The 21477-nt window shown below is 34.7% G+C and overlaps 1 protein-coding gene across 3 annotated transcripts in view; it reads right to left on the bottom strand.

Annotated features, from left to right (window-relative positions):
- Positions 1–314: 314 nt before the first annotated feature.
- Positions 315–21477, bottom strand: part of CDH12 (cadherin 12) — a 963430-nt gene continuing 942267 nt past the window's right edge. For all 3 annotated transcript variants that reach the window (XM_035714925.2, XM_025436284.3, XM_025436285.3), the window contains 3 exons: positions 20827–20944; positions 16325–16576; positions 315–12806 (listed from right to left, as the gene is read on the bottom strand). In XM_035714925.2, the coding sequence (XP_035570818.1) occupies positions 12307–12806; positions 16325–16576; positions 20827–20944 (870 nt within the window). In that variant the 3' untranslated portion in view covers positions 315–12306. The remainder of the gene's footprint in view (positions 12807–16324; positions 16577–20826; positions 20945–21477) is intronic.

Here is a 21477-nt window from a genome sequence, read left to right as displayed (position 1 = left end):
ATGGTCTCTCAAATCTGTACTGTACTCCTTCTCCCTGTGATGATATGAGATGATAAGATACCTATGTGATGAGATGAAGTAAAATGAAGTTTTATGACATAGTATTAGGCTACTATTGACCTTCGGAGGATATATCTGAAAAAGGCTTATCTTCTCTGACCTGCAGGTAAGTTTAACTGGAAAGTGAAGCCACGGACAAGAGGGAACTTCTGTACTGTGAAAACCTCTATGCTCACAAATTTGATAATTTAAGATATAAGGTATCAGTTGAAGAAATAAACTACATCGACTCACACAAGGAAAAATAACCTGAGTAACCCTGTATCTATTTAATTAAATTCATAATTAAGAAGATAACAACAACAACAACAACAAAAGTATCAGACACAGATTCAATCACTGGAGAATTCTACCAAAGAGCTAAGGAAAAGGTGATACCAATTGTCTACAATCTTTTTCAGAATATACAGGAAGTAATAATACCTAACTCATTTTATGAGACCGACATTACCCCAATATCAAAACCAGAAATGGCTTAAAATCAGGGAAAATAGAGACTACCGTAATTTACATAGAATTGAATTTGATATGCTAACATTTGTTTAGGATTTTTGTATTTTTTCTTCTATTTCAACAATGTGCCCGGTTTTGATGTTAGAATGACGTGTATATACCACAAGCAAGTGTAACTCCATCAAGGTTCAATCTGTTTCAACATCCAAAATTTAATTAATGTAATCCACCGTATCAATAATTCGATATAGAAAATTTAATGTAGAAGAACACTGACAAGATCCAACAGCCATTCATGATTTTTAAAATCTCAGCAAATAGGAATAAAGGGAAGTATTCCCAAATTGATGAAAATATCTTTTTTTTTTAATATTTATCTAACATCACATCATCGATGGTGAAGGACTCTATACAGCCCTAAGTTTGGAAACACGGGGAGGATGTCTGCTATCAACATTGTTGATAATAGTGAAATTCTTAGCTAGTACAATAAGAAAATGAAATAAAAAATATATTGATTGGAGAGGAAGAAATAAAAATTTCTTTATTTGAATAAGACATCTACAAAAAAATTCCTGAATATGTAAATATAGCAAGATTATAGAATACAAGTTTAATTTAAACAGAAGTCAATTGCTTTCCTATATATCTGCAACAACCAGACTTTTAAATTTTGAAAAATACTATTTATAAAACACACACACACACAAAAAATATTTAGGTATAAATTAATAAATTATGTACAAGGCATGTATGCAGAAATCTGCAAAAACATTATGAAAAAAAATCAAAGAACACCTAAATTAAAAGAGAGAAAGCATGTTTATGGATTGGAAGACTCATTATTGTTAAATGTAAATTCTTCCATTTGGAACTATATAGTCTATGCAATTTCTACCAAAATCCCAGCAAGCTATCTTGTAGATATAAAAAAATTGGCCTTAAAGGAAAAATCCTAGAATAGTCAACATTGAAGAACAAAGTTGAAATACTCCACACTCCCGGAATTCAAGACTTACATAAAGTGACAGTCATCAAGTCAGCTTAATTTTGCAAAAGAGTGTACACAGAGATCAGTGGAACTGAATAGAGAGCACAGAAACACACCCACACAAATATAACCAACTAACTTATGATGAAAATGTAAAGGCAATTCAGTAAAGAATAGAAACCCTTTTTGACAAGGTGTGCTAGAACAACTGAAAGTAAATATGCTACAAAATAAAATACATGTAACACACACAATATAGCTTTTATGAAAATTAACTCAAAATGGATTATGGATGTAAATTAAAATGTAGAATAATTAAACTTTTTTAAAGAAAACATAGGAAATCTAAGTGATCTTGGATTTGGTGATGACATTTAAATACAATGACAAAAGCACGACATGTGAAAGAAAAAATTAATTACTTAGACCTTATTAAAATTAAAAGTGGTATGTAAAGGACAGTTTAAGAGAATTGAAAAGCAAGCCACAGACTGGGAGGAAATATTTATAAAGTGTGTACCTCATAAAGGATTTGTATCCAAAATGCACAAAGATCACTTAAAACCAAAAGATAGAAAAAGACATAAAAACTATGAAAAATTTGGAAAAAAAAAAACTGAATAAACACCCTAACAAAAAAAGATATAGAGTTGGCATGGCATATAAAGATATAGATATGCCAAACATATTTTGTCTTTAGGAATTAAAAAAAATGAAGTACTACTGCATTAAATTGGTAAAATCTATACTAATACCAGTGTTGGTAAGAATAATTAACAGTGAAGCTGTCATTCATTGCTGGGGGGAGTGCAAAATAGCATAGCCTCTTTGGAAAACACTCTGGCAGTTTCTTTCAAAGGAAAACAGTTTAACCATGCAATCCAACAATTGAACTCCTATTTACCCACATGATTTGAAAATATATGTTCTTCAAAAAACCTGAACACAAACACTTAGGGCAGCTTTACCCATAATTGCAACGTTTTGGTTGAGGCAACCAAAATGTCCCTTGATAGATAAATAGATAAACTGTGGTACATCCATACAATGGAATGATATTCAGAGACAAAAGGTTTCAGGGAGGGAGCTGTTAAGAATTTTGAAGAACAGAGATTTTTTTTTTTAATTTATGAAACTATTTTATATGGAATCGTAATGATGAATACAAAATACCATGCATTTTTCAAAATCTATAGAAAGAACTTTCCAGCATTAAACAGTAAACTTTAATGTATGAAAAAATTTAAAATATTTTTTAGAAGGCTAGATGATCCAATGATTGAATGAAGAGTGTGACAAAATCATCTGTTTAACAAATGGATAGAACAACCTTACTTAAGGGAATGGGAGTGAAACGTTGGGACCAAAGTCGTTTCGGAAATGAGTCCGGTCTGCAACACTAAAGGTCAAATAACTCTGATAATGTTGTTTTGCATGAGAATATGAGATATCATTTCTGACCCACTATATCTATGAGTTGGAGTTAAATAATTAAATAGCAAATATTGGAAAGTAGGTTTTTCAGTGCTGGAATAAGAAGTTACATATAAGTGAGAGAGAGAGGGCAGTATATAATGATTATATATAACGTACAATTATTATATATAATTTATATAATGCACTGTTTTAGTTTAATAAAAGTACAGATGATTAGATATCGAGTTATCTAACTACCTACCTACCTAACTACGTACACACACTTGTTAGATACATATATACCCTTGTTTTGCCACCTAGGAGGACCTAGAAACACAAAGATCTCAGTAACTTAACATCCAGGTTTTGGTAATTCAATTTTCTCACAAAAGGAAGCAAGGTTTTCAGAGAAAAGGCAGATTCTAGATCTAGGGCTGGAAACATACAAGATGAGCCTGAAGCTTATAGTGGCAAAAAGTAAGAAAGTGTTCAAGACATACAACCAAACCAAACCAAAACAAAAACTAAGCAGTAATGAGGATATGCAAATGGCAAAGGCACTAACTGAAATAGTCATGGATTACGAACCAAAGTATCAAATACAGTTATGTATTCCTAGTCAAATAAGTAGATGAAGGATATTCAAATCTCCCATGCAGAAAAACTCCAAATATTTTATGTTGGTAATTTGTCTCCAAAAGGTAGAGGATAACTTTACACTTCCTTCATTGTGGGTTGCACAGAGTGACCTTCTTCCAAGGAGTACAGTATGGGATTTGGGAAAAATGAATTATTTACAGGGAAGAAAACTGATAAAACATTTCAGAGAGATGATTGAGGTTACGTCAACAGTAATAAATCTTTTCCATAGCACATTTGTTTGATACGATGTGAGGAAAGTAGGACTTTAACTCTGTGGTCTTCCTCTCAAAAAACCAAAAAACTAGTCCAACCTTGAGGGAAAAACTCAACAAATACCAATTGAGGGATATTCTACAAAATGCCTGACCAGTAATTCTCGAGACTGTCATGATTATTAAATACATACATACATACATAAAGTCTGAGAAACCATCATAACATGAAAAACCTGAAGAAACCTGATAATTACCTGTAATGTGCTATCAACTAGGGGATCCTGGAGTGGAAAAGTACATTTGGTAAAAATTTAAAAATCTCAAAGTGTGGGCTTTAATAAAAAGGTGTAAATATTATCACTAATTATGACAAAGGCACCAAACTAATATAAGATGTTTTTAGTATGACTGGGTGTGGAGCACATGGGAACTTTCTGTACTGCCTTAGTAATTTTAAAAGTTTATTTTTTAAAAAGGTTATTTCAATAATAAAATAATAAAGTAATGAAAGAATCTATCAGGAAGAGCTTATCAGACCTAGAAATGAGATTCATGAATATACCAGATTAAACAGATCAATAAATAAAACAATTATTTTGTATATGTTATTAAGTATATAAATGATTATTAATAGAATTATATATGACATATTATATATAATTATATATATATATATAATATATAGTACTATACCAATAGAAGTACTAAGTTCTGAAAGAGGAAGATTTAGACTGGGATCTGATGAATTTGAAGCCAATAGATGGACTAGGTGATGTGTTCAGAAACTAGCAAATATATGCAAGTAAAACTCTTTCACCTCATAAAAAGAGAAAACGTATAAATACAGATTTGAGGATTATTTGAATATTATTTATACAAAAGTGAGAATCATACTTATAATGAATCTCCAAATGTCAATGACATGAAAAATACATGAAATATTAAAAGACAAGAAAGCTTTTGGGAGAACTTTGTGGAATTATTTATATAAACTGTGTGAGGGGTATGTGAGGAATTAAAAGATTTAAAAAATGGGTGAACTGAGAGGTGGAAACAGAAATTTGAAGATGAGCTATGAAGGTGTCCTTAACTCTACAGTGAAAGCAAGTATCACTGAGGTTTTCAATTATGAAGTCATGAGTTACTTCAAGAGGCATTGGTAGAAAGAAAAACAAGATTTCAGATTGTTAAGTGGTCAGTTATAAGTGAGTGAGGTGGGAAAATGAAGAATCCTGTATACCATGGGTAAAAGGATGGAGTGTGCATACGATAATGGTGTTAAGGTAGTGGCTCCATCATGTGTTAAATGCATCTAAACAGTCAAGTGACTTTACACATCTAAGCTTAGTTTAAACTCATGTAAAATAAGGATAATATTAACTCATCAAGTTATGGTGAGCATCAAATGTCTGTAGCTATATATTTTTTGTAGAATATATGCTCAATGATTAGCAGCACTTTCTGTTACTATTATCACAGTTTTAAAAATATTGACAGCAGAAGAGGGGAAGGGGAGGACTGCTAATTGTCTCAGGTAATAGTCAGTGACAACACATTGGAATTTTCAATCATGGTGAATACCATATGGCGAATACCACTGGACGATGGATTGTGAGAAACGTAAGTAAATTGCATTTAGAAATTGGAAATTTGGGGGGATCTCTGGGTGGCGCAGGGGTTTAGCACCTGCCTTTGGCCCAGGGCGCGATCCTGGAGACCCGGGATCGAATCCCACATCGGGCTCCCGGTGCATGGAGCCTGCTTCTCCCTCTGCCTATGTCTCTGCCTCTCTCTCTCTCTCTCTCTCTGTGTGACTATCATAAGTAAATAAAAATTAAAAAAAAAAAAAAAGAAATTGGAAATTTGGGATGCCTGGGTAGCTCAGTGGTTGAGCATTGGCCTTTGGCTCAGGGCATGATCCCGGGGTCCTGGGTTCGAGTCCCACTTCAGGCTCCCTGCCTGGAGCCTGGTTCTCCCTCTGCCTGTGTCTCCACCTCTCTCTCTCTCTCTCCCTCTCTCTGTCTCTCTCTGTCTCTCATGAATAAAATAAAAATAAAATCTTAAAAAAAAGAAAGACATTGGAAATTTAAGTGATAATAAGGACTAGTGACACAAGGGTGAAAAGAAGGGGAAAAAAAGACATAATTAGATTGAAAAGTTTGGGAAAGTTAAGACCGTACTTAGGCAATTAATGTGAATCTTTATTAAGAAGTGCACACTGATATAGTTTTAAACACATTGCTTCTTGGTAAGATAGATCAAAATTTTCAATTGTATAATTTTTTACTGTATTGTAGGATACTCTTATGTCTTAAAACTCTTGTTCTTGAGTAAGACACTGATAAGAATCAACAATGTTTAGGTTCTTTCTTCTTTACAATAAGGAAGTACAATAATGTGTTGTAATGTGGTCCAGAATACCCAAGAGTTTGTGTTAATTACACTCATCAATGAAATGTGACATGTTAACAGTGTAAGAGTTGGAAAAACAGTGAGAAGAATCCCAGAATAGAAATCAAGATTAGATTTACTTGAACTTCACAATTGAAGAGCTTTGCCACCCATTACATTACTATTTCTTGGTTTTGCACAAGTTGTCTGGACATCTTTGCTTTCTGTTTCTTTAATCTTTTGTTGTTGTTGTTTCTTTAATCTTAAAGCGCAATTAAAAAATACAATTAAGCTCCTATTGCAGTTTAAGTTCTTTTGAGAAATTTAATGATTCTGACTGTTATGCAAATCTACTATACTAAGAAACATAAGGGACTTGAATAAAGGAATTAAGTGGCAGTTCAAGGAGTATGTGGGTGACACAGTTAAGTGTCTGACTCTTGGTTTCAACTCAGGTCGTGAGCTCAGGGTCACAGGATCCAGTCCCACATCTGGCTCTATGCTACATGGAAGGAGTCTATTTGAGATTCTCTCTACCTCTCCCTGTATCCCTCCCATTTGTGCTCTCTCTCTAAAATAAATAAATAAATCTTAAAAAAAAAATGGTGGCAGTCCAAAATTTACTGCAAATTGGAATTATCAACCATCTAATTACATATATATATTTGTGTGTATACGTATGCATGTGTACATATATAAACTAAATTTACCTGCTTGGTAACAATATATATGAGAAAAACGTTTTTTTCAAAGTTTTGGGTCATTATGATGGATTACATTTATATAGGTAAATTCCTTTCATTCTGAGACAGTTATTACATGACCTAATGATAAGGGAATATATATAAACATATAAATAATATGTATATATTATTTCTCTATAGAGATGCAAACATTATTTCTCTATAGAAAAATATTTCTAAATTATACATATATGCATATATATTTATTTGTGTGAGTGTTTGCGTGTGAGTGCATCTCCACAACAAAGGAGAGATGGCATATAGCCTATTAGCAGACAAGGATTCTGGGTAAATTATTGGGAAGCTAATGGAATGGTGATGAATGAAATCGGGTATAAAATTGCAAATGAGAAAACCAGTGTGGCAGCACAGTAGAGAACTTGTCTTCTCATTATAGTCCTCGAATGTGTCAGGACTTGGACATATCAAATATGGCAGAGACCTAGAATGAGACATGAATCAAAATAGAATTAACTAAAATGAATGTCTATACATCTATTTACCCTATTCTATTTGATATGTGCATCTCAAAGGGGAAAAAAGTCACACATTTTTTTTAAGACAGCTAGAGTTAACATTATCAGAGGGAGTAAAGAAACAAATGATCTAAAAACAAGAGCAGAGCAACAGGAGATGATGGAACACAACAACATAACCATATCAAGCTCCTGAAATCAGAAAAAAAAATATCCCTGGAAAGTTTATCAATAGAACTGGAAGACCAAACAAAACAAAACAAAAACAAACAAACAAACCTGAAAAACAAAGATGAAAAGATAATCATGATAACAGGATACAACATAAGATAAGAGATAGTTAAAAGATAATGCAATTAATTCTTAAACCCAAGATGTCTAACAAACAATTAAAAAACCCCACAAAGAGTGAAGAGGAAAACACAGTGGAGGAAACCATCAGATAGTAAATACAAAAAATCTTCCAGAACTAAAGGACATGAGACTCCATATGGAAAGGACACCCTGGGTATCTAATCATGAGAATGAGAAAAGACTCATCTTGATACATTAGTGTGGAATTCTATAACACAAAGGATAAGAACTCTGAATATCATCAGGAAAAAAAATATATATCACATAAAAGGAAAGGGTGATACATTCATCCCTCTATTTTGTCAGCTGGGTTGGATGCCAGAATATGATAGGAAATACGCCCAAAATATTTTTTAATCCAAATAAGAATTGTGTAGCTATTTAAACTATGAATTAGGGGAGGAGGCAAGAGAAATTTTCAACCACAAGGTTGTAAAATTATCTCCTTCCCAGTCCTTTTTTTCTTAGGAAAGAGACTGATGCTGCTACTCACATCTTAGTAATTTTCTTAGTTTGGGGCCCAGATTAAATATAGCTGCAAATAAACCTGAATTTAAGAATTCCCATCTTACGGGGCACCCAGGTGGCTCAGCGGTTGAGCATCTGCCTTTGGCTCAGGTCATGACCCTGGGGTTCCTGGGTCCAGTCCCCCATCAGGTTCCTTGCATGAAGCCTGCCTCTCCCTCTGCCTATGTCTCTGCCTCTCTTTATGTGTCTCTCATGAATAAATAAATAAATCTTTTAAAAATTCTCACTTTAGTACATTAGTCACTAAACCTTTTCTAAGGATTTCTAAAATGTCTCCTCTTAAAGACAGGAAGGACACACAATTCTAACCTTTTCTTCCCATCACTTGTTTTTCCTCTTTGGCTCAGGATCTTTCTCTCTCTTTCTGTGCACATTCTACTATTGTCTTGCTGAAGAATTTTGACAATTATGACTTAAGAAATGTTTGCCTGGCTCTCCCGATGTGGTACATGATGAGCCAATGTATAATTAATCAAATCCATAGTTCAAAGGTTTTTGTTAATTATATCTTAAAGATCTCTATAATTCTTTTAATTTTATGTAATCAATATGCAAATGATTTAATAGACTTTCTGTAACTGTTACTAGAATGTAAGCATCAAGAAATTACAGAAGAAACTGAGATAACACCAAGGGCAACAAATTATTTTTACCAAAAAGAATGGAATATGAGGCAAAGGTGCTTGCCCAATAGTATATTTCCAGTTAGTGATAGAATTTGCCAGAAAAGCAATTTTAAAATATTTTTAGTATATCACACTGTTTCACTTTATGTGTTGATTTAATACTTTTTAAAGCATAAAAGTTGCATTTAATATATATATATATATATTACATACATATGTTACATAGAATATGTACATATATATTTCCATAAAGGTAAATATGTAATGTAATTAAGAAATTTTGTATGATTAGTATTATTAGCCAAAATTCTCCCTGAAAATTCTAAGCCTTTTTTAATACCATTTATTTCCTGAATGAAGGCCAGGGGCTGCTTATTAAAAATTTTTAAAAGATTTAAAAGATTAAAAAATTAGAAACAATTTACAAGTATCGATTAGACTAAAATATAACCCATAATCATTCCAATTTATGATCACTGAGAGATCCCTTTTCACCAGATCACTCCTCAGATTTCCTATTGTACCTGAAATGATTTCCATTCAAAGTTATTTCTTTTCACATTTCTTTGCTTATTTCCTATAAATCACATATATTTAAATTTTCTGTTAACATCTGTGTGACTGTTAGGGGCTGAATTGCATCCCCGTAAAACTGATATTTTGAAGTCCTAATCACCAGTACCTCAGAATATGACTGTTTAGAGACAGGGCATTCAAGAGTTAATTAAGGTAAACCAAGGTCATGTGAGTGGGCTCAGTATGACTGGGTGCCCTAAAAAGAAGAGGAATTAGCACAGAGGGAAGACTATGTGAAGACGCAGAAAATGGCCAAGCCAAGGAGAAAAAGAAATTACAAGCCAAGGAGAGAGGCCTTTAGAAGAAACCAATCCTTCTGATGCCTTGATCTTGGACTTCTAGTTTCTAGAACCACAAGGAAATAATATTCTGTTGTTTAAGCCACCCAGCCTGTGGTGCTTTGTCATGGCAGCCCTAGCAAACTATTGCAGCGTGTAGCAAAAATAACTAGAAGTACTGAATTAAAGCTTCTTAGTTTGCTAAAAGTCAGACTCACCCATTTCACCTTTTTGCTTAACATCTCAGGCAGGTGGTTTGAAATGACCTGCCCTTCCCAAGTTTTCTTTGTGCCATCATTGCTTCCTATATATGACGGCGTGCGGAGGCAGTTAGATTCTCTAGCAAAATACAAAATGCAGTAGCTCCTGACAAGAATCATGTTGTCAGCTGGAAGCGATCTTGCATATTAACCTTCTTTAAGGGGTCATGCATCACTGCATAGCAAGTCATGTCGCTAGGACAGACCCAGAAGTCGCCTTAATTTTTTTTTTCCAGTATGGTTATGACATTGCCAGCTTTAAAAAATTACATAAATATTTCCCAAGGCATATCATGCCGCAAATTGTTACACTACATGAATATTCTAGTGCGGTTCCCAGAGATGAGACACAAGTAAAATCTGGGTGCTGAGAGGAAGAAGTTCAGTAATTGTTTCTATGAGGGAAAACAAGAAAGGTGTGCAACTACACGACACCAAAACAAGGACGTGAAGTGCAAGTGCAAACAGCCAAATTGCCACCGCATAATTTTTGCTTACATATTTTTGAATACTTAAGAATGAATAGGACTGAATATAATTTGCCTATATTATTCATATTTCTACCCATTTTTCCCGTGAGTGAATTACTTTACAACTTTGCAAATACAAATAGATTCATAAATATTTCATAAATACAGCTAGGTATTGACCGCAGTTTCAGGATCGATCTTATAAGCAATTTTTATTTTTTTCCTATAGATAGTCTCAATAGTTGAGTAGTGACTTGTATAATTATATTATTAAGAAAATATACTATCACTTCATAGTTCTCTGTTTTGTGAAGTGCATTTCTAGATAGTGTACAACTCACTTGAAAGTAAAGTGTATGAGGGTAGTTTACTGGTATGCTTATAAAATCTAACATTTCTCAGAAATCAGCATCAAATTAAAAAGTAACACTTCTTTACAGAGCACAGGAGCTGCGCGGGGTCATTTGTATTGGAATTGTTTTTAGGTGATCGCTTAAAGAAGCAACTGTGAGATCTAATAAAATAATAATGGTTACAAAGTTGAAATCCATGTTCATTAAATAAATAAATCCACTGCCTAATTTTGCATTTTTGTTTATTTTAGGAATTAGTCACTGGTTGAATTTTCTAAAATCCCTGATTTTTCATTTGCTTAGTAACATAATAAATATTTTTAGACATGCTATAAATCCATCCTGTGTTATTTGATATGTATTTTATTTTCTCTGCTCACAAAAAACTCACTAGTTTACAAGAAACTCTGAGAAGCTGTGTAATGAATTTCTCTTCTCACGTTTAAATTAATGGCACTTTTTTCCTTAAAAATTTTCATAGAAACACAACTTAAAAATTTTGTCTCTGACTGAAGACTTCCATCATCTGGTGATTTGTTAAAACCAACTTTCCACACACCAGCACAGTATTAAGACAAAACCAATATTTATTTAATGTGGAGTTTCAGCCCTGAGGCCTCTCTTTATAAAGAGGGATTTTTTTTTTTCATTTCCTTTTTTGAAATTTATTTATTTATTTTTTTTTGGAAAAAAGTAACATTTTGCTGAACACCTTTAATAGGAACTAAGGTTAAGGTCAAACATTGCTCTTAAAATTCAGGACTTACATAATGAATTTTATATTATCGCGTTTATTTCCACTTTCTGAAAGGGTAGGAAAAACAAATGTGTTTTGGCATACAGTTTAAAAAAGAAAAGAAAACAAAACAAAACAAAAAAAACCCTTTGAGTTATAAGAAGATGGAGTTCAGAAAGTATTCTTCTGTCTTCCTCAAAAGGAATTAGAAGTCAGCATGTTGCTATTGCTCCTTGACATAAAGACAGTGTCTTTGTTTTCTGTCCTCTGTGTCTCTGAATCCTGTAATGCCATCACAGCAGAGTGTATTGTACACCATTTTAAATGATAAGAGTTTCAATAGGCACTTTAGTGGAATTAAGAAAAATCTAACACTCTTCCACCGTGATGCCACATAGCTATCTCCGTTCTATGTTGTCATGTCAGTAAATTGTATTTAATAGGCCTGAGCTTGTCTCAGTGTGTATCCAAAAGAACAAAACAAAACCAAGCAAGTACATGTAATAGGATTTATCTTGTGTTGGCAGAGTAAAACAAAACTGACAATATGATAACTACAGCAACTTGCTAGAAACCAGATCATCAAATGATTGTGTCCTACAAAGCCTGGTGTGTGTGTCTGTGTGTCTGTGTGTGCACGTGCATGTATGCATGTGTGTGTGTGTGAGAGAGAGAGATTTCTATTTGTGTTTCTTTTAAATTTCTCCTTTTGGTTGTGTTTTATCCTTGGCTTCTGCCCTAAGTGACTTTATCAGGGTTATAACTCTCTTCTTCCCCAAACATGTCTGCCAAGACTTTAAAGCGGGGTCCCCAGTCTGTCAGATAGTCGTAGTCCTGGTCAGCCTCTGTGGTGAGAGAGTCTATAGAGCTAAGGGAGTCTGCTACTGATCCATTTCCTTCATACGCATATGTTGCCAATGAATCATATGGGGGGGCGGTGGGGTCCACATCATTCTCCTGTAGCCTTTGATGAATGAAATCCCGTATGTCTGTGTTATCTTCCACTGGTGGTCTCTGACGAGGTAAACAGAGAGCGTCTGGTTTTATATCCCTGCGAATTTTGTTATCTTCAATCACTTTTGGATTTCTCAGAGCACCAATGTCGAACGCCTGGGTGTCCTCCTCCCCACCTCCTTCATCATCATAATGGATCACGTTGTCTCTGATGTCTTCTTTGGAGGTCATTAGAGTGTCTTTCTTCTTCTGTCTTCGCAGAGCTACGTACAGCACAACTATGGCTAGAACAAGACAAAAATTGCAGAATATATAAAAAATTGAGAATATGTAGGTCATCCCTCCATAAAATTGATCAGGGCTGACCGACACATTATTTTCAAAGTAAACACACTATGCAATAAGGATCAGATCGATGTTTACATTGTTTGGTGTTTGTCTCGATCTCAACTTCATTTTGAAATTGGAGCTAACAAATTTCAGCAAAATTCGTCACAAAGTCAAGCAACTACAGTCTTGCATTTAACTTATATGTAAAGACTTTACTATCATCTAAAAAGTACGTTATGAATTTTTTGAAAGAATGGTTGTTCTAAGCATACAGAGAGCTGTACAGGGTTGGTGTAATAAAACTTGCATATTATAGCCCATAAGTAACACTTACATATTACTCAGAGCTAGATATCCCAGTTGCAACATTACTTGTATTTCTAACAAAAGAAACCCAAATCTTCATGTGACGATAACTTTAAAAAGAAATACATTTTAAAAAGAGAAGGAAGAAAAGAAGGAAGGAAAGCAGAAAGGAAGGAATAAAGAGTATAGAATATAAGGGCCTTAGTTTTATAAAGTATGTCAGCCAAGACCCCTAATTATTTCAATTCTGTGTCTTGCCATATTGAGAAGTGTTCAATTTACATTCATGAAGCATGATAATATTTTAGAATAATTTATATACTCTCAGAATTTAAGTCTCTTTCTGTTCCTAGTTGATGCACAACAATCCATTAAATTGAAAGCATTTATGGGGCTCATGGGTGGCTCAGTCAGTCAAGTCTCTGCCTTGGGCTCAGGTCATTATAAATCACAAAGGTTTGTCCCCTGCTCAGTGAGGAGCCAGCCTCTCCCTCTCCCTCATGCTCTCCTCCTCCTCCTTGCTTGTGTTCTCGATCTTTCTCTATCTCAAAGAAATAAATAAAATCTTAAAAAAGAAAAAAAGAAAGCATTTATTTCCTCTAGAAGTGAATGGGCCTGGGTCCAAATGATTAAGTCAGTGCTCACCTTTGCTCATCATAAAACCCTCTCTTCTCCACAGAGATGGTAATATGGTGAAAGCCAAAGTGTGTTTGATTTACTCCAGCAGAATCTGGAAGATCCCTGTCATAAGATTAGAAATCAGAGAAGATTGCATGATAGCAAAAGCTCCTTTATTTCCTCTTCCTCCAAAATTAAAGCTTGACCAACTGGAAGGGAGGAAAGAAATACAGGGAGAGCTTCTGTACAACAGGCCTTGGAGAGACAGTTAACACACTGCACTCCTCCGGAGGTTAAGGAAATCCAAAAACTAAAAAGCCTATAGCTCACCTCGGGGGGAGTGAGTGAGAAAGTGCAAGCCCCATAGAGATGCCCTGCATACACAATGGCTTTAGAGTTGCTCTGGCTGAGAAAGGCATTACTAGTTGCTGTGCCTGAGGGCTCCCCAAAAGATACCAGGGCACCACAAGATGCTCTTGCTTCCCCTCATCCTGGGGAAGGTATGAAAACGGTTAAGAATAAGTGGAAAAGAGATCCCTGGGTGGCTCAGCGGTTTAGCGGCTGCCTTTGGCCCAGAGCGTGATCCTGGAGTCTCGGGATCGAATCCCACATGAGGCTCCCTGCATGGAGCCTGCTTCTCCCCCTCTGCCTGTGTCTCTGCCTTTCTCTCTCTCTGTGTGTCTCTCATGAATAAATAAATGAAAACTTAAAAAAAAAAAAAGACTAAGTAGAAAGATCTGCAGGAGTCTGAGATTGGTTAAGGAAGTCCAAGAATAGTTGGATATTTGGGTATACCCCATGGCAGGGCTAACCACCCATTCCCTGCTGTATACTTGAAATCCATGTGCTGGAAGAGTTGAAAGAGCACCGTGGATACTCAGGAAGCACTTGGAGGATGCTGCTGACCTGAGAAGATTACTTGCTACGCTGTAAAGGGGCCAAAGAGGCCAAAGGTGAGCACCGGGAACCCACCAAATCATGCCAGGTTGATATGGAAATAAACACTCTGGGGCTCAGGTGGCTCCTAGACAAGAGAGAAGCGTTTAAAAGAAACACTTGGGATCCCTGGGTGGCTCAGAGGTTTAACCCCTGCCTTTGGCCCAGGGCGCGATCCTGGAGTCCTGGGATCGAGTCCCACATCGGGCTCCCTGCATGGAGCCTGCTTCTGCCTCTCTCTCTCTCTCTCTCTCTCTCTCTCATTCTGTCTCTCATGCGTAAATAAATAAAATCTTAAGAAAGAAAGAAAGAAAGAAAGAAAGAAAGAAAGAAAGAAAGAAAGACAGACTTGATTTGAGGTGACTCACCTACCTGATGGCAGTCAACTTTAGGTGTGGGAATGTTATTTTGAATCTTCCCTTGTAAGGTTCATATCATCAGCACAAACAGATGCCAGAGATGACTTATTATCAATGATAAGGATATAAAGGAAACTTTTTTTTCCCCTGTACCCACAGGTACTTGTGTGGCATTAATATCTCTACCATGCAAACTGGACTAGAACTTCAACCTTCAAACTAACAGGAGCTTCTGACTTAGAGAATGTTCTGTATAAACTGTCATATAATGCGTTACTCCTCGCTTTACATCCTGGGTTTTTTGTTTGTTTGTTTGTTTTGTTTTATGTCTTAAAGACAAAGGTAGGGTATCTACATTTGCAAAGCATACATACACGGATCCCCAGTGCCCGATTGTACGTCTGTTGCAATTTGAATGTAAAGAAATGCCTGCCAAGACAGAAAAGCTCTCTCTCATGTTGTGAAACTGCCAGAAAGTTAATAAGCAAAGAGGGCCCAGCTGAACAGAAGTGATGGAAGAGGGAAACCCCTAAAGCAGATTTTTATTAATTCTTACAGAGATGTTACAGAATACATTACTTCAGTCCTTTTCCTTTGCAGTGCTGCTTAGATAGGTCGGTGCACTATATTCTGATGGGAATGGGTAGATTTGGACATGAGGAGATGTGAGAAAAATGGAGTCAAGAACTACTTCTGGCTGACAGTTTAAACAGGAATAAAAAAAAAAAGCAAACTTGGAGGGTGCTTTCACTTTCATTCACTCCTCTCCTATTCTTTCTCGTTTCTTCCTTTATCAAACTGACATTTTAAGGCTGCTATGCATCCAGTATATTTTTAAAATTATACAATATCCCATTAGGCAGCCATAATTACTGGAATGTAAAAACCATTTTAAGGAAACACTGCTGTAAACGGGGATCTTTAGTATAGAAAATTTCACACAGTGGTGAGTGCAGCAAACTGTTTTCTTAGTTGACGATCCCTAAGGGCTGGAACACAGCTTTGTGGTTTTGATGTCATTTATTTATTCCTAACGGTATATACACGTGAGGTGTTAAATAGAAGATTAATAAGTTATCATTAATTTGATGATACATAAATTAAAATACTCAATGTAGATAATCTTCCTTCTAGCCAGGTGTGACTCTCAATGAAGAAAAACTGACGTGGCAAATTGTGAAGAGAGCGGCACAGAGGAGAGAGAGAGAGATTGAGAGTAAGAGAGAGAATATGTGATTAATATTGAAACCAACCTAGGAGTATAACAATGCACAGTAGGATCGCAATCAGAGCCCCAGTGCTGAGACCCACAGGTAGAAAAATCGCTTCCACATTACAAGACAGGATGGTCCCATCAGAGTCACATCTACAGACGCGGATAGTCATCGTGTTGGTGCTGCTCTGCACAGGGTAGCTGCTGTCTTCTATTACAACAGGGAGGAAATACAACTCCTGCTGCCTGCGGCTATATCCATTTCTTCGGGTTTCAATTCCAGCTGTGTTGTCTACAAAACATGACATTTATGATAAGAGGGTTACTAAAAGCTTTGCTTCGAATCCTAAAGTTGGTATTGGTTAAACAGTAGGAAGCTCTTCTTGCATAAGCAAAATGCATCCGTATTTTAATTCTTTCTTTTATTGTTTTGAAAGCTGCCAAAGGTAATCAAATGTAATCCAAATAATCCTTAGGAAAAGAAGAAACATTAATCTTGTCTGGTGTGAGAGTTACATTTTCAATTCACAAAGAATATAAAACTGTAAGACTAGAAGTATGTTGTGTGACCCATTTTTTTAACATCAAAATCTCTGATAAAAAAATACATATGTGGGTGTTTTCTTACATGATAGAAGAGCAGAGATTACAAAGCATGAATCTATAAAAGATCTCATGTAAAAATCTATTCATTAAAATATGACAAATATCAATTGAGTATTTTTTTTATTTTTCCCAGATCTGTATCATAATATGGTAAAAAATATATGTATGTATGTGTATATATATATATCTTTCACTTTTGTATATCAATTGTTATAAGAAAAATGGAAAAGTGTATTACAAACATCAAGATTCATTACAAATTTTAAACATAATAAATTATAATAATTACCATTTTAATATAAGTACAAAAATAATTCTTTTTAATACTGACAAAATCAATAAGAGCAATATTTACTGAGAATAATTCAAGGCAATAAAAATTTCAAATTTTATATAAATGCAAATAATGCTGCAATTAAAAGTATTATTTTGAATGCATTTGTTCTTTACTTCCTTTACTTCCTACACATAGAAGTGGGAATTTGGTTTTATTCATAACACCATTTCTTTTTTTGTGTCTATTAAAGTAACTCCTAGAAATATTTTTCTATTTGAAGAAATGTATTAATATTTCCTTTCTTATAGCCTTACAAGATATCCACTTTGGAATCACGGAAACTAATTTTAGAAATATATATTACTCATGAAAATAGAGGTATGTCAGAAAATGTTACTATCTCAGTAATATTCCATTCATCTCTTTGTGTATTCTAGATTCAACAGCTAAAAATTAGGCAGTTTCTCTAGACTCATTTCAGTAGAAACACTAAGTTGAAGAAACTCTACTTGAGGATACTGTTTTCCATGGGGAAGTGACTTTGCTATTATATAGAGGATATTTTTAAATTGAGAAAATAAAAAAAATCAAGATGCCAAATGTCTATTATAATATTCCCAGTGAGACTTAGTAATGTCGGGTACTTATGATGACAGAGGGAATAAAGAAATGGATACTAGTTGAATTAACATTGAAATCTTCAGTAACTGATTGAATACTTGTGTCTGAGGAAAAGGAACAGTCAGGATTGAAGTTCGAAACCTGGGTGAAAATTATTAATAAAAATAGGGGCTGGAGAAGCTGATATATTTGCACTCGAGGAGCCATGGATTCAACGTTCCTGAATGCATTATATCAAAAGGCGCCCTACCCTTTTGTTTATGCTTACAGCAGGCCCCTCCCCCCCATCCATGGTTTTACTCTCTCTGATTTCAGCTGCCCCAAGTCAACAGTGGCCTGGAAGCAGATGATCCACTTTCTGATGTGTGGTCCAAAGTTCATTTCATCTCATCATGTAAGCATTTTATCGTCTTACATCATCACAAGAAGAAGGGTATGTACAGTACAAGATGGATTAAGGAAGAGAGAGATCATATTTGCATAACTTTTATTAGAGCAGAATGTTATAATGATTCTATTATCATTGCTGTAAATTATCTACTGTGTCTAATGTGTAAATTAAACTTTATCATAGGTATGTGTGTAGAGTAAAAGACATTTATATATACAGGGTTCAGTACTACCTGTAGTTTGGTTTCAGACATCCAGTAGGTGTCTTGAAACACATCCCCCAAAAGAAAAGGGGGGACTATTCTATTTTCACTCTATTATTACTATTGATATATGACCATGTAAAATTCTTTGTGTTGTTCATGGTGGGGAAAAAAGATATTAAACCTCATGTCCATTCTTAAAATGGTTTCTACTGAAGAATAAAGGTAGTTTATATCATATAAACCATAAATACATATGCACACAATGGAGTATTATTCGGCTGTAAGAAAGAAGGAAATATTGTCATCTGTGACAACATGACTTAACCCGGAGGGCATTATACTGAGTGATATAAGCCAGAGAGAGAAAGAGAAATGTTGCACATGGTAACATTTATATGTGGAATCTAAAAAATTAAAAAAAAAAAGAACCCCTAACAACAGACAGTAGAAATGTGAGAGTGGGGAAAATGAGGAAAGATTGGTAAAAAGATACCAGCTCTTAATTATCAGATGAAAAAGGCCTGAAGAGCTAATGTATAACATGGTGACTACAGTTGATACCACTGTGGTACAGAACTGGAATTTGCTGAGTAGAACTTAAATGTTCTACCCCCAGGGGGGATTTTTTTTTAAGTAAATATGTGAGGTGAAAGCAATGTTTCCATTCAGTTTTTAGAAACTTACACTTACCCTTAAAATATAACTTAAGATAAAACAGGGAATATAGTAAATGACATATGAATAGCAAACGGTGTTCAAACTGTGAAAAAAAAATATGCTATGAGGCAAAATGATCTGATTCATATTATCATGACTAATCAAATATAGATTCTCCAGCAAAGATACAATGAGGAAAATAGTCAATGTTCCTGAATGATGTGACCATCTATCTTGTTGCCCAAGCTATGGATCTGGAAGTCTGATTAGTCTTCTTATCCAATGTATTTACATACGGAATCTAGGGAATCTAGCATCAAGTCCTGTGAATTCTACTTCTCTCCACGTATCTCCATCAGCCATTATCCAAATCTTAGAATCTCTCACCCACTCCTGCAATAGCATCAGAAGTAATCCTATACCCTTCCATTATCTTTTCCACACTGCATCCAAACTGATGTCCCTAATGCAAATTGAACGTACTGTGTTTATCATAAACCTTTCAAAGGCTTCTGAAGTCATTGGATTTAAGTTATAATCCTTTTAAATGGCCTGTAGTTAGGGTGACCATATGGTCTGGTTTGTCTCGGACAGCTTTATTTTATGTGAACTGTTCTAATTAAGATGACTGATGGTGTCCATTTCTGTTCTCCAAATTGTTTTAGTTTTCATAACAAAATATGTAGTCTCTCTACTTATAAGGCTCTTCATGTCTGGGGCCCTGTTGCATTTACAGCCATTCCTCACACCACAGTATTAGGTGAAGCAAATCCTACTGAATTTCCTTCTGAGACAAAATGTCTGATGTCTTTCCTCTAAATATTTGCAGAAAAGTAAATTTTCTCAGACGCCCTTTGACTTCTGTCCATCATCATGATCGTCATCATCATCATCTCATCACAGTTGGTTTATTTGTTCTGTGCAAACACAGCATTTGGTAAGAAATGAACTTTTTACTCTCCAATCTTAGGAACTCAGGTGTCTTTAATCCCAATTTCATAACTATGGAAATTTAGAAGGGATTAAAATATCCACAGTCACAGAACTAATAGTGTAAGAACTGACCAGTACTTAGCTTTAATATTTTCAATCCAGTGTCCTTTGTATTTTTGTAATGAGTGTAACAGTAGCAGGTGTGAAGGTATTAGTAGTGCTGGCAGTGGTGGTGATGGTAGCAGTATTGGTGGTAGATATGTAAGCGCAGATCTGATGGGGGAAGTGATAACTAAAATCCCCTTGGTATTGTGTTAAAGGATTTGCATGCATTATTTTATTTAATATAAATACTCTGAGATTGATTAATTTCAACTATGAGTTTAAAATTATTAATTATGGCTTAATACACTGAGAATCTGCCACTTAAGATAATGGAGTGGGAAGGAAAACCTCTAATTACAAAGCCTGTATTCTTAGCCTACTGTCCTGTGTTACTCAAATGAACCAGTTACCAAGAAGTCACCTATTTGTGTGTGGAAGTAATGAGCATGTGGCACAAATGATATATTTAAAACATAGAAAAGTATTCAATTTCCCAGATAGGCTATTTTTGCTTGACTCATTAAGACACTGTCCACATTATAAATGGAAGCAAATTGCCTCATTAGATACAACCTATATAGGTCAAATATTTGATTTACTGCTAGCTATAGAATTTTGTATTTCTCCTATATGGATTTCCATATTTTATGAACTTGGATGCTTTCAGAAATAACCCTGATTGCTACCTTTGTGTCCTTTTACAAAGTTACATGATAAGAGGTAAGTTTTCCATGTGGTTAAACTTACTTCTGAAGTCACGGACTGTAAAATTTGGTTTGATGGCAGCTTCTGGTGATAATCTAAAGGAGAATTGCTGCCCAGCAGGTGAAAGATCTCGGTCTGCAGCGCTGACTATCTGAATTATCTGAAACAAAGTTGAGATGAAACTTGAAGTCAGTCATGAGTTTCAAAGGGAACTTTACCTATACCAGGCTAATAGGTTTAGTCAATGATGCATGCAAGGAGATAGAAATGACATTTTTAGGATTCAAATCAGTGGGCCAATTATTTACAAATAATTTTTATAATCAAATATCCAAACATTTACAGTTCATAGTGGCATATAACAATTATAAGGTATGGGCCAATTCCAAATCAATATCTGCATAACTAAAAAACAGCATTGAAAATTTTCACTAATAAGCAAAATAAAATTAAAATGCACTTGCTTGCATTTTAAACTAAATACAATAAATGCTTTCTAACCTAAATATGAAAATGCTTACTGGAAAGAAAAATCTCTGATTATTTAAAAAGCCCTTGCAATAGCAAAATTTTAGTATATTTATGTTTGTGAGAGTTTTATTTTCATAAATAAATAAAATGATGAGAAAGAGAAATACAAAAGATGTATATCTGATTTTGTTCTTATATTGGATTTCCTCCAATAAGCAAGAA

The sequence above is a fragment of the Canis lupus genome, chromosome 4 (assembly GCF_003254725.2).
Source record: "Canis lupus dingo isolate Sandy chromosome 4, ASM325472v2, whole genome shotgun sequence".
Taxonomy (NCBI): domain Eukaryota; kingdom Metazoa; phylum Chordata; class Mammalia; order Carnivora; family Canidae; genus Canis; species Canis lupus.
The sequence above is the reverse complement of the archived record's forward strand: the minus strand, read 5'-3'. Positions and strand labels throughout refer to the sequence as shown.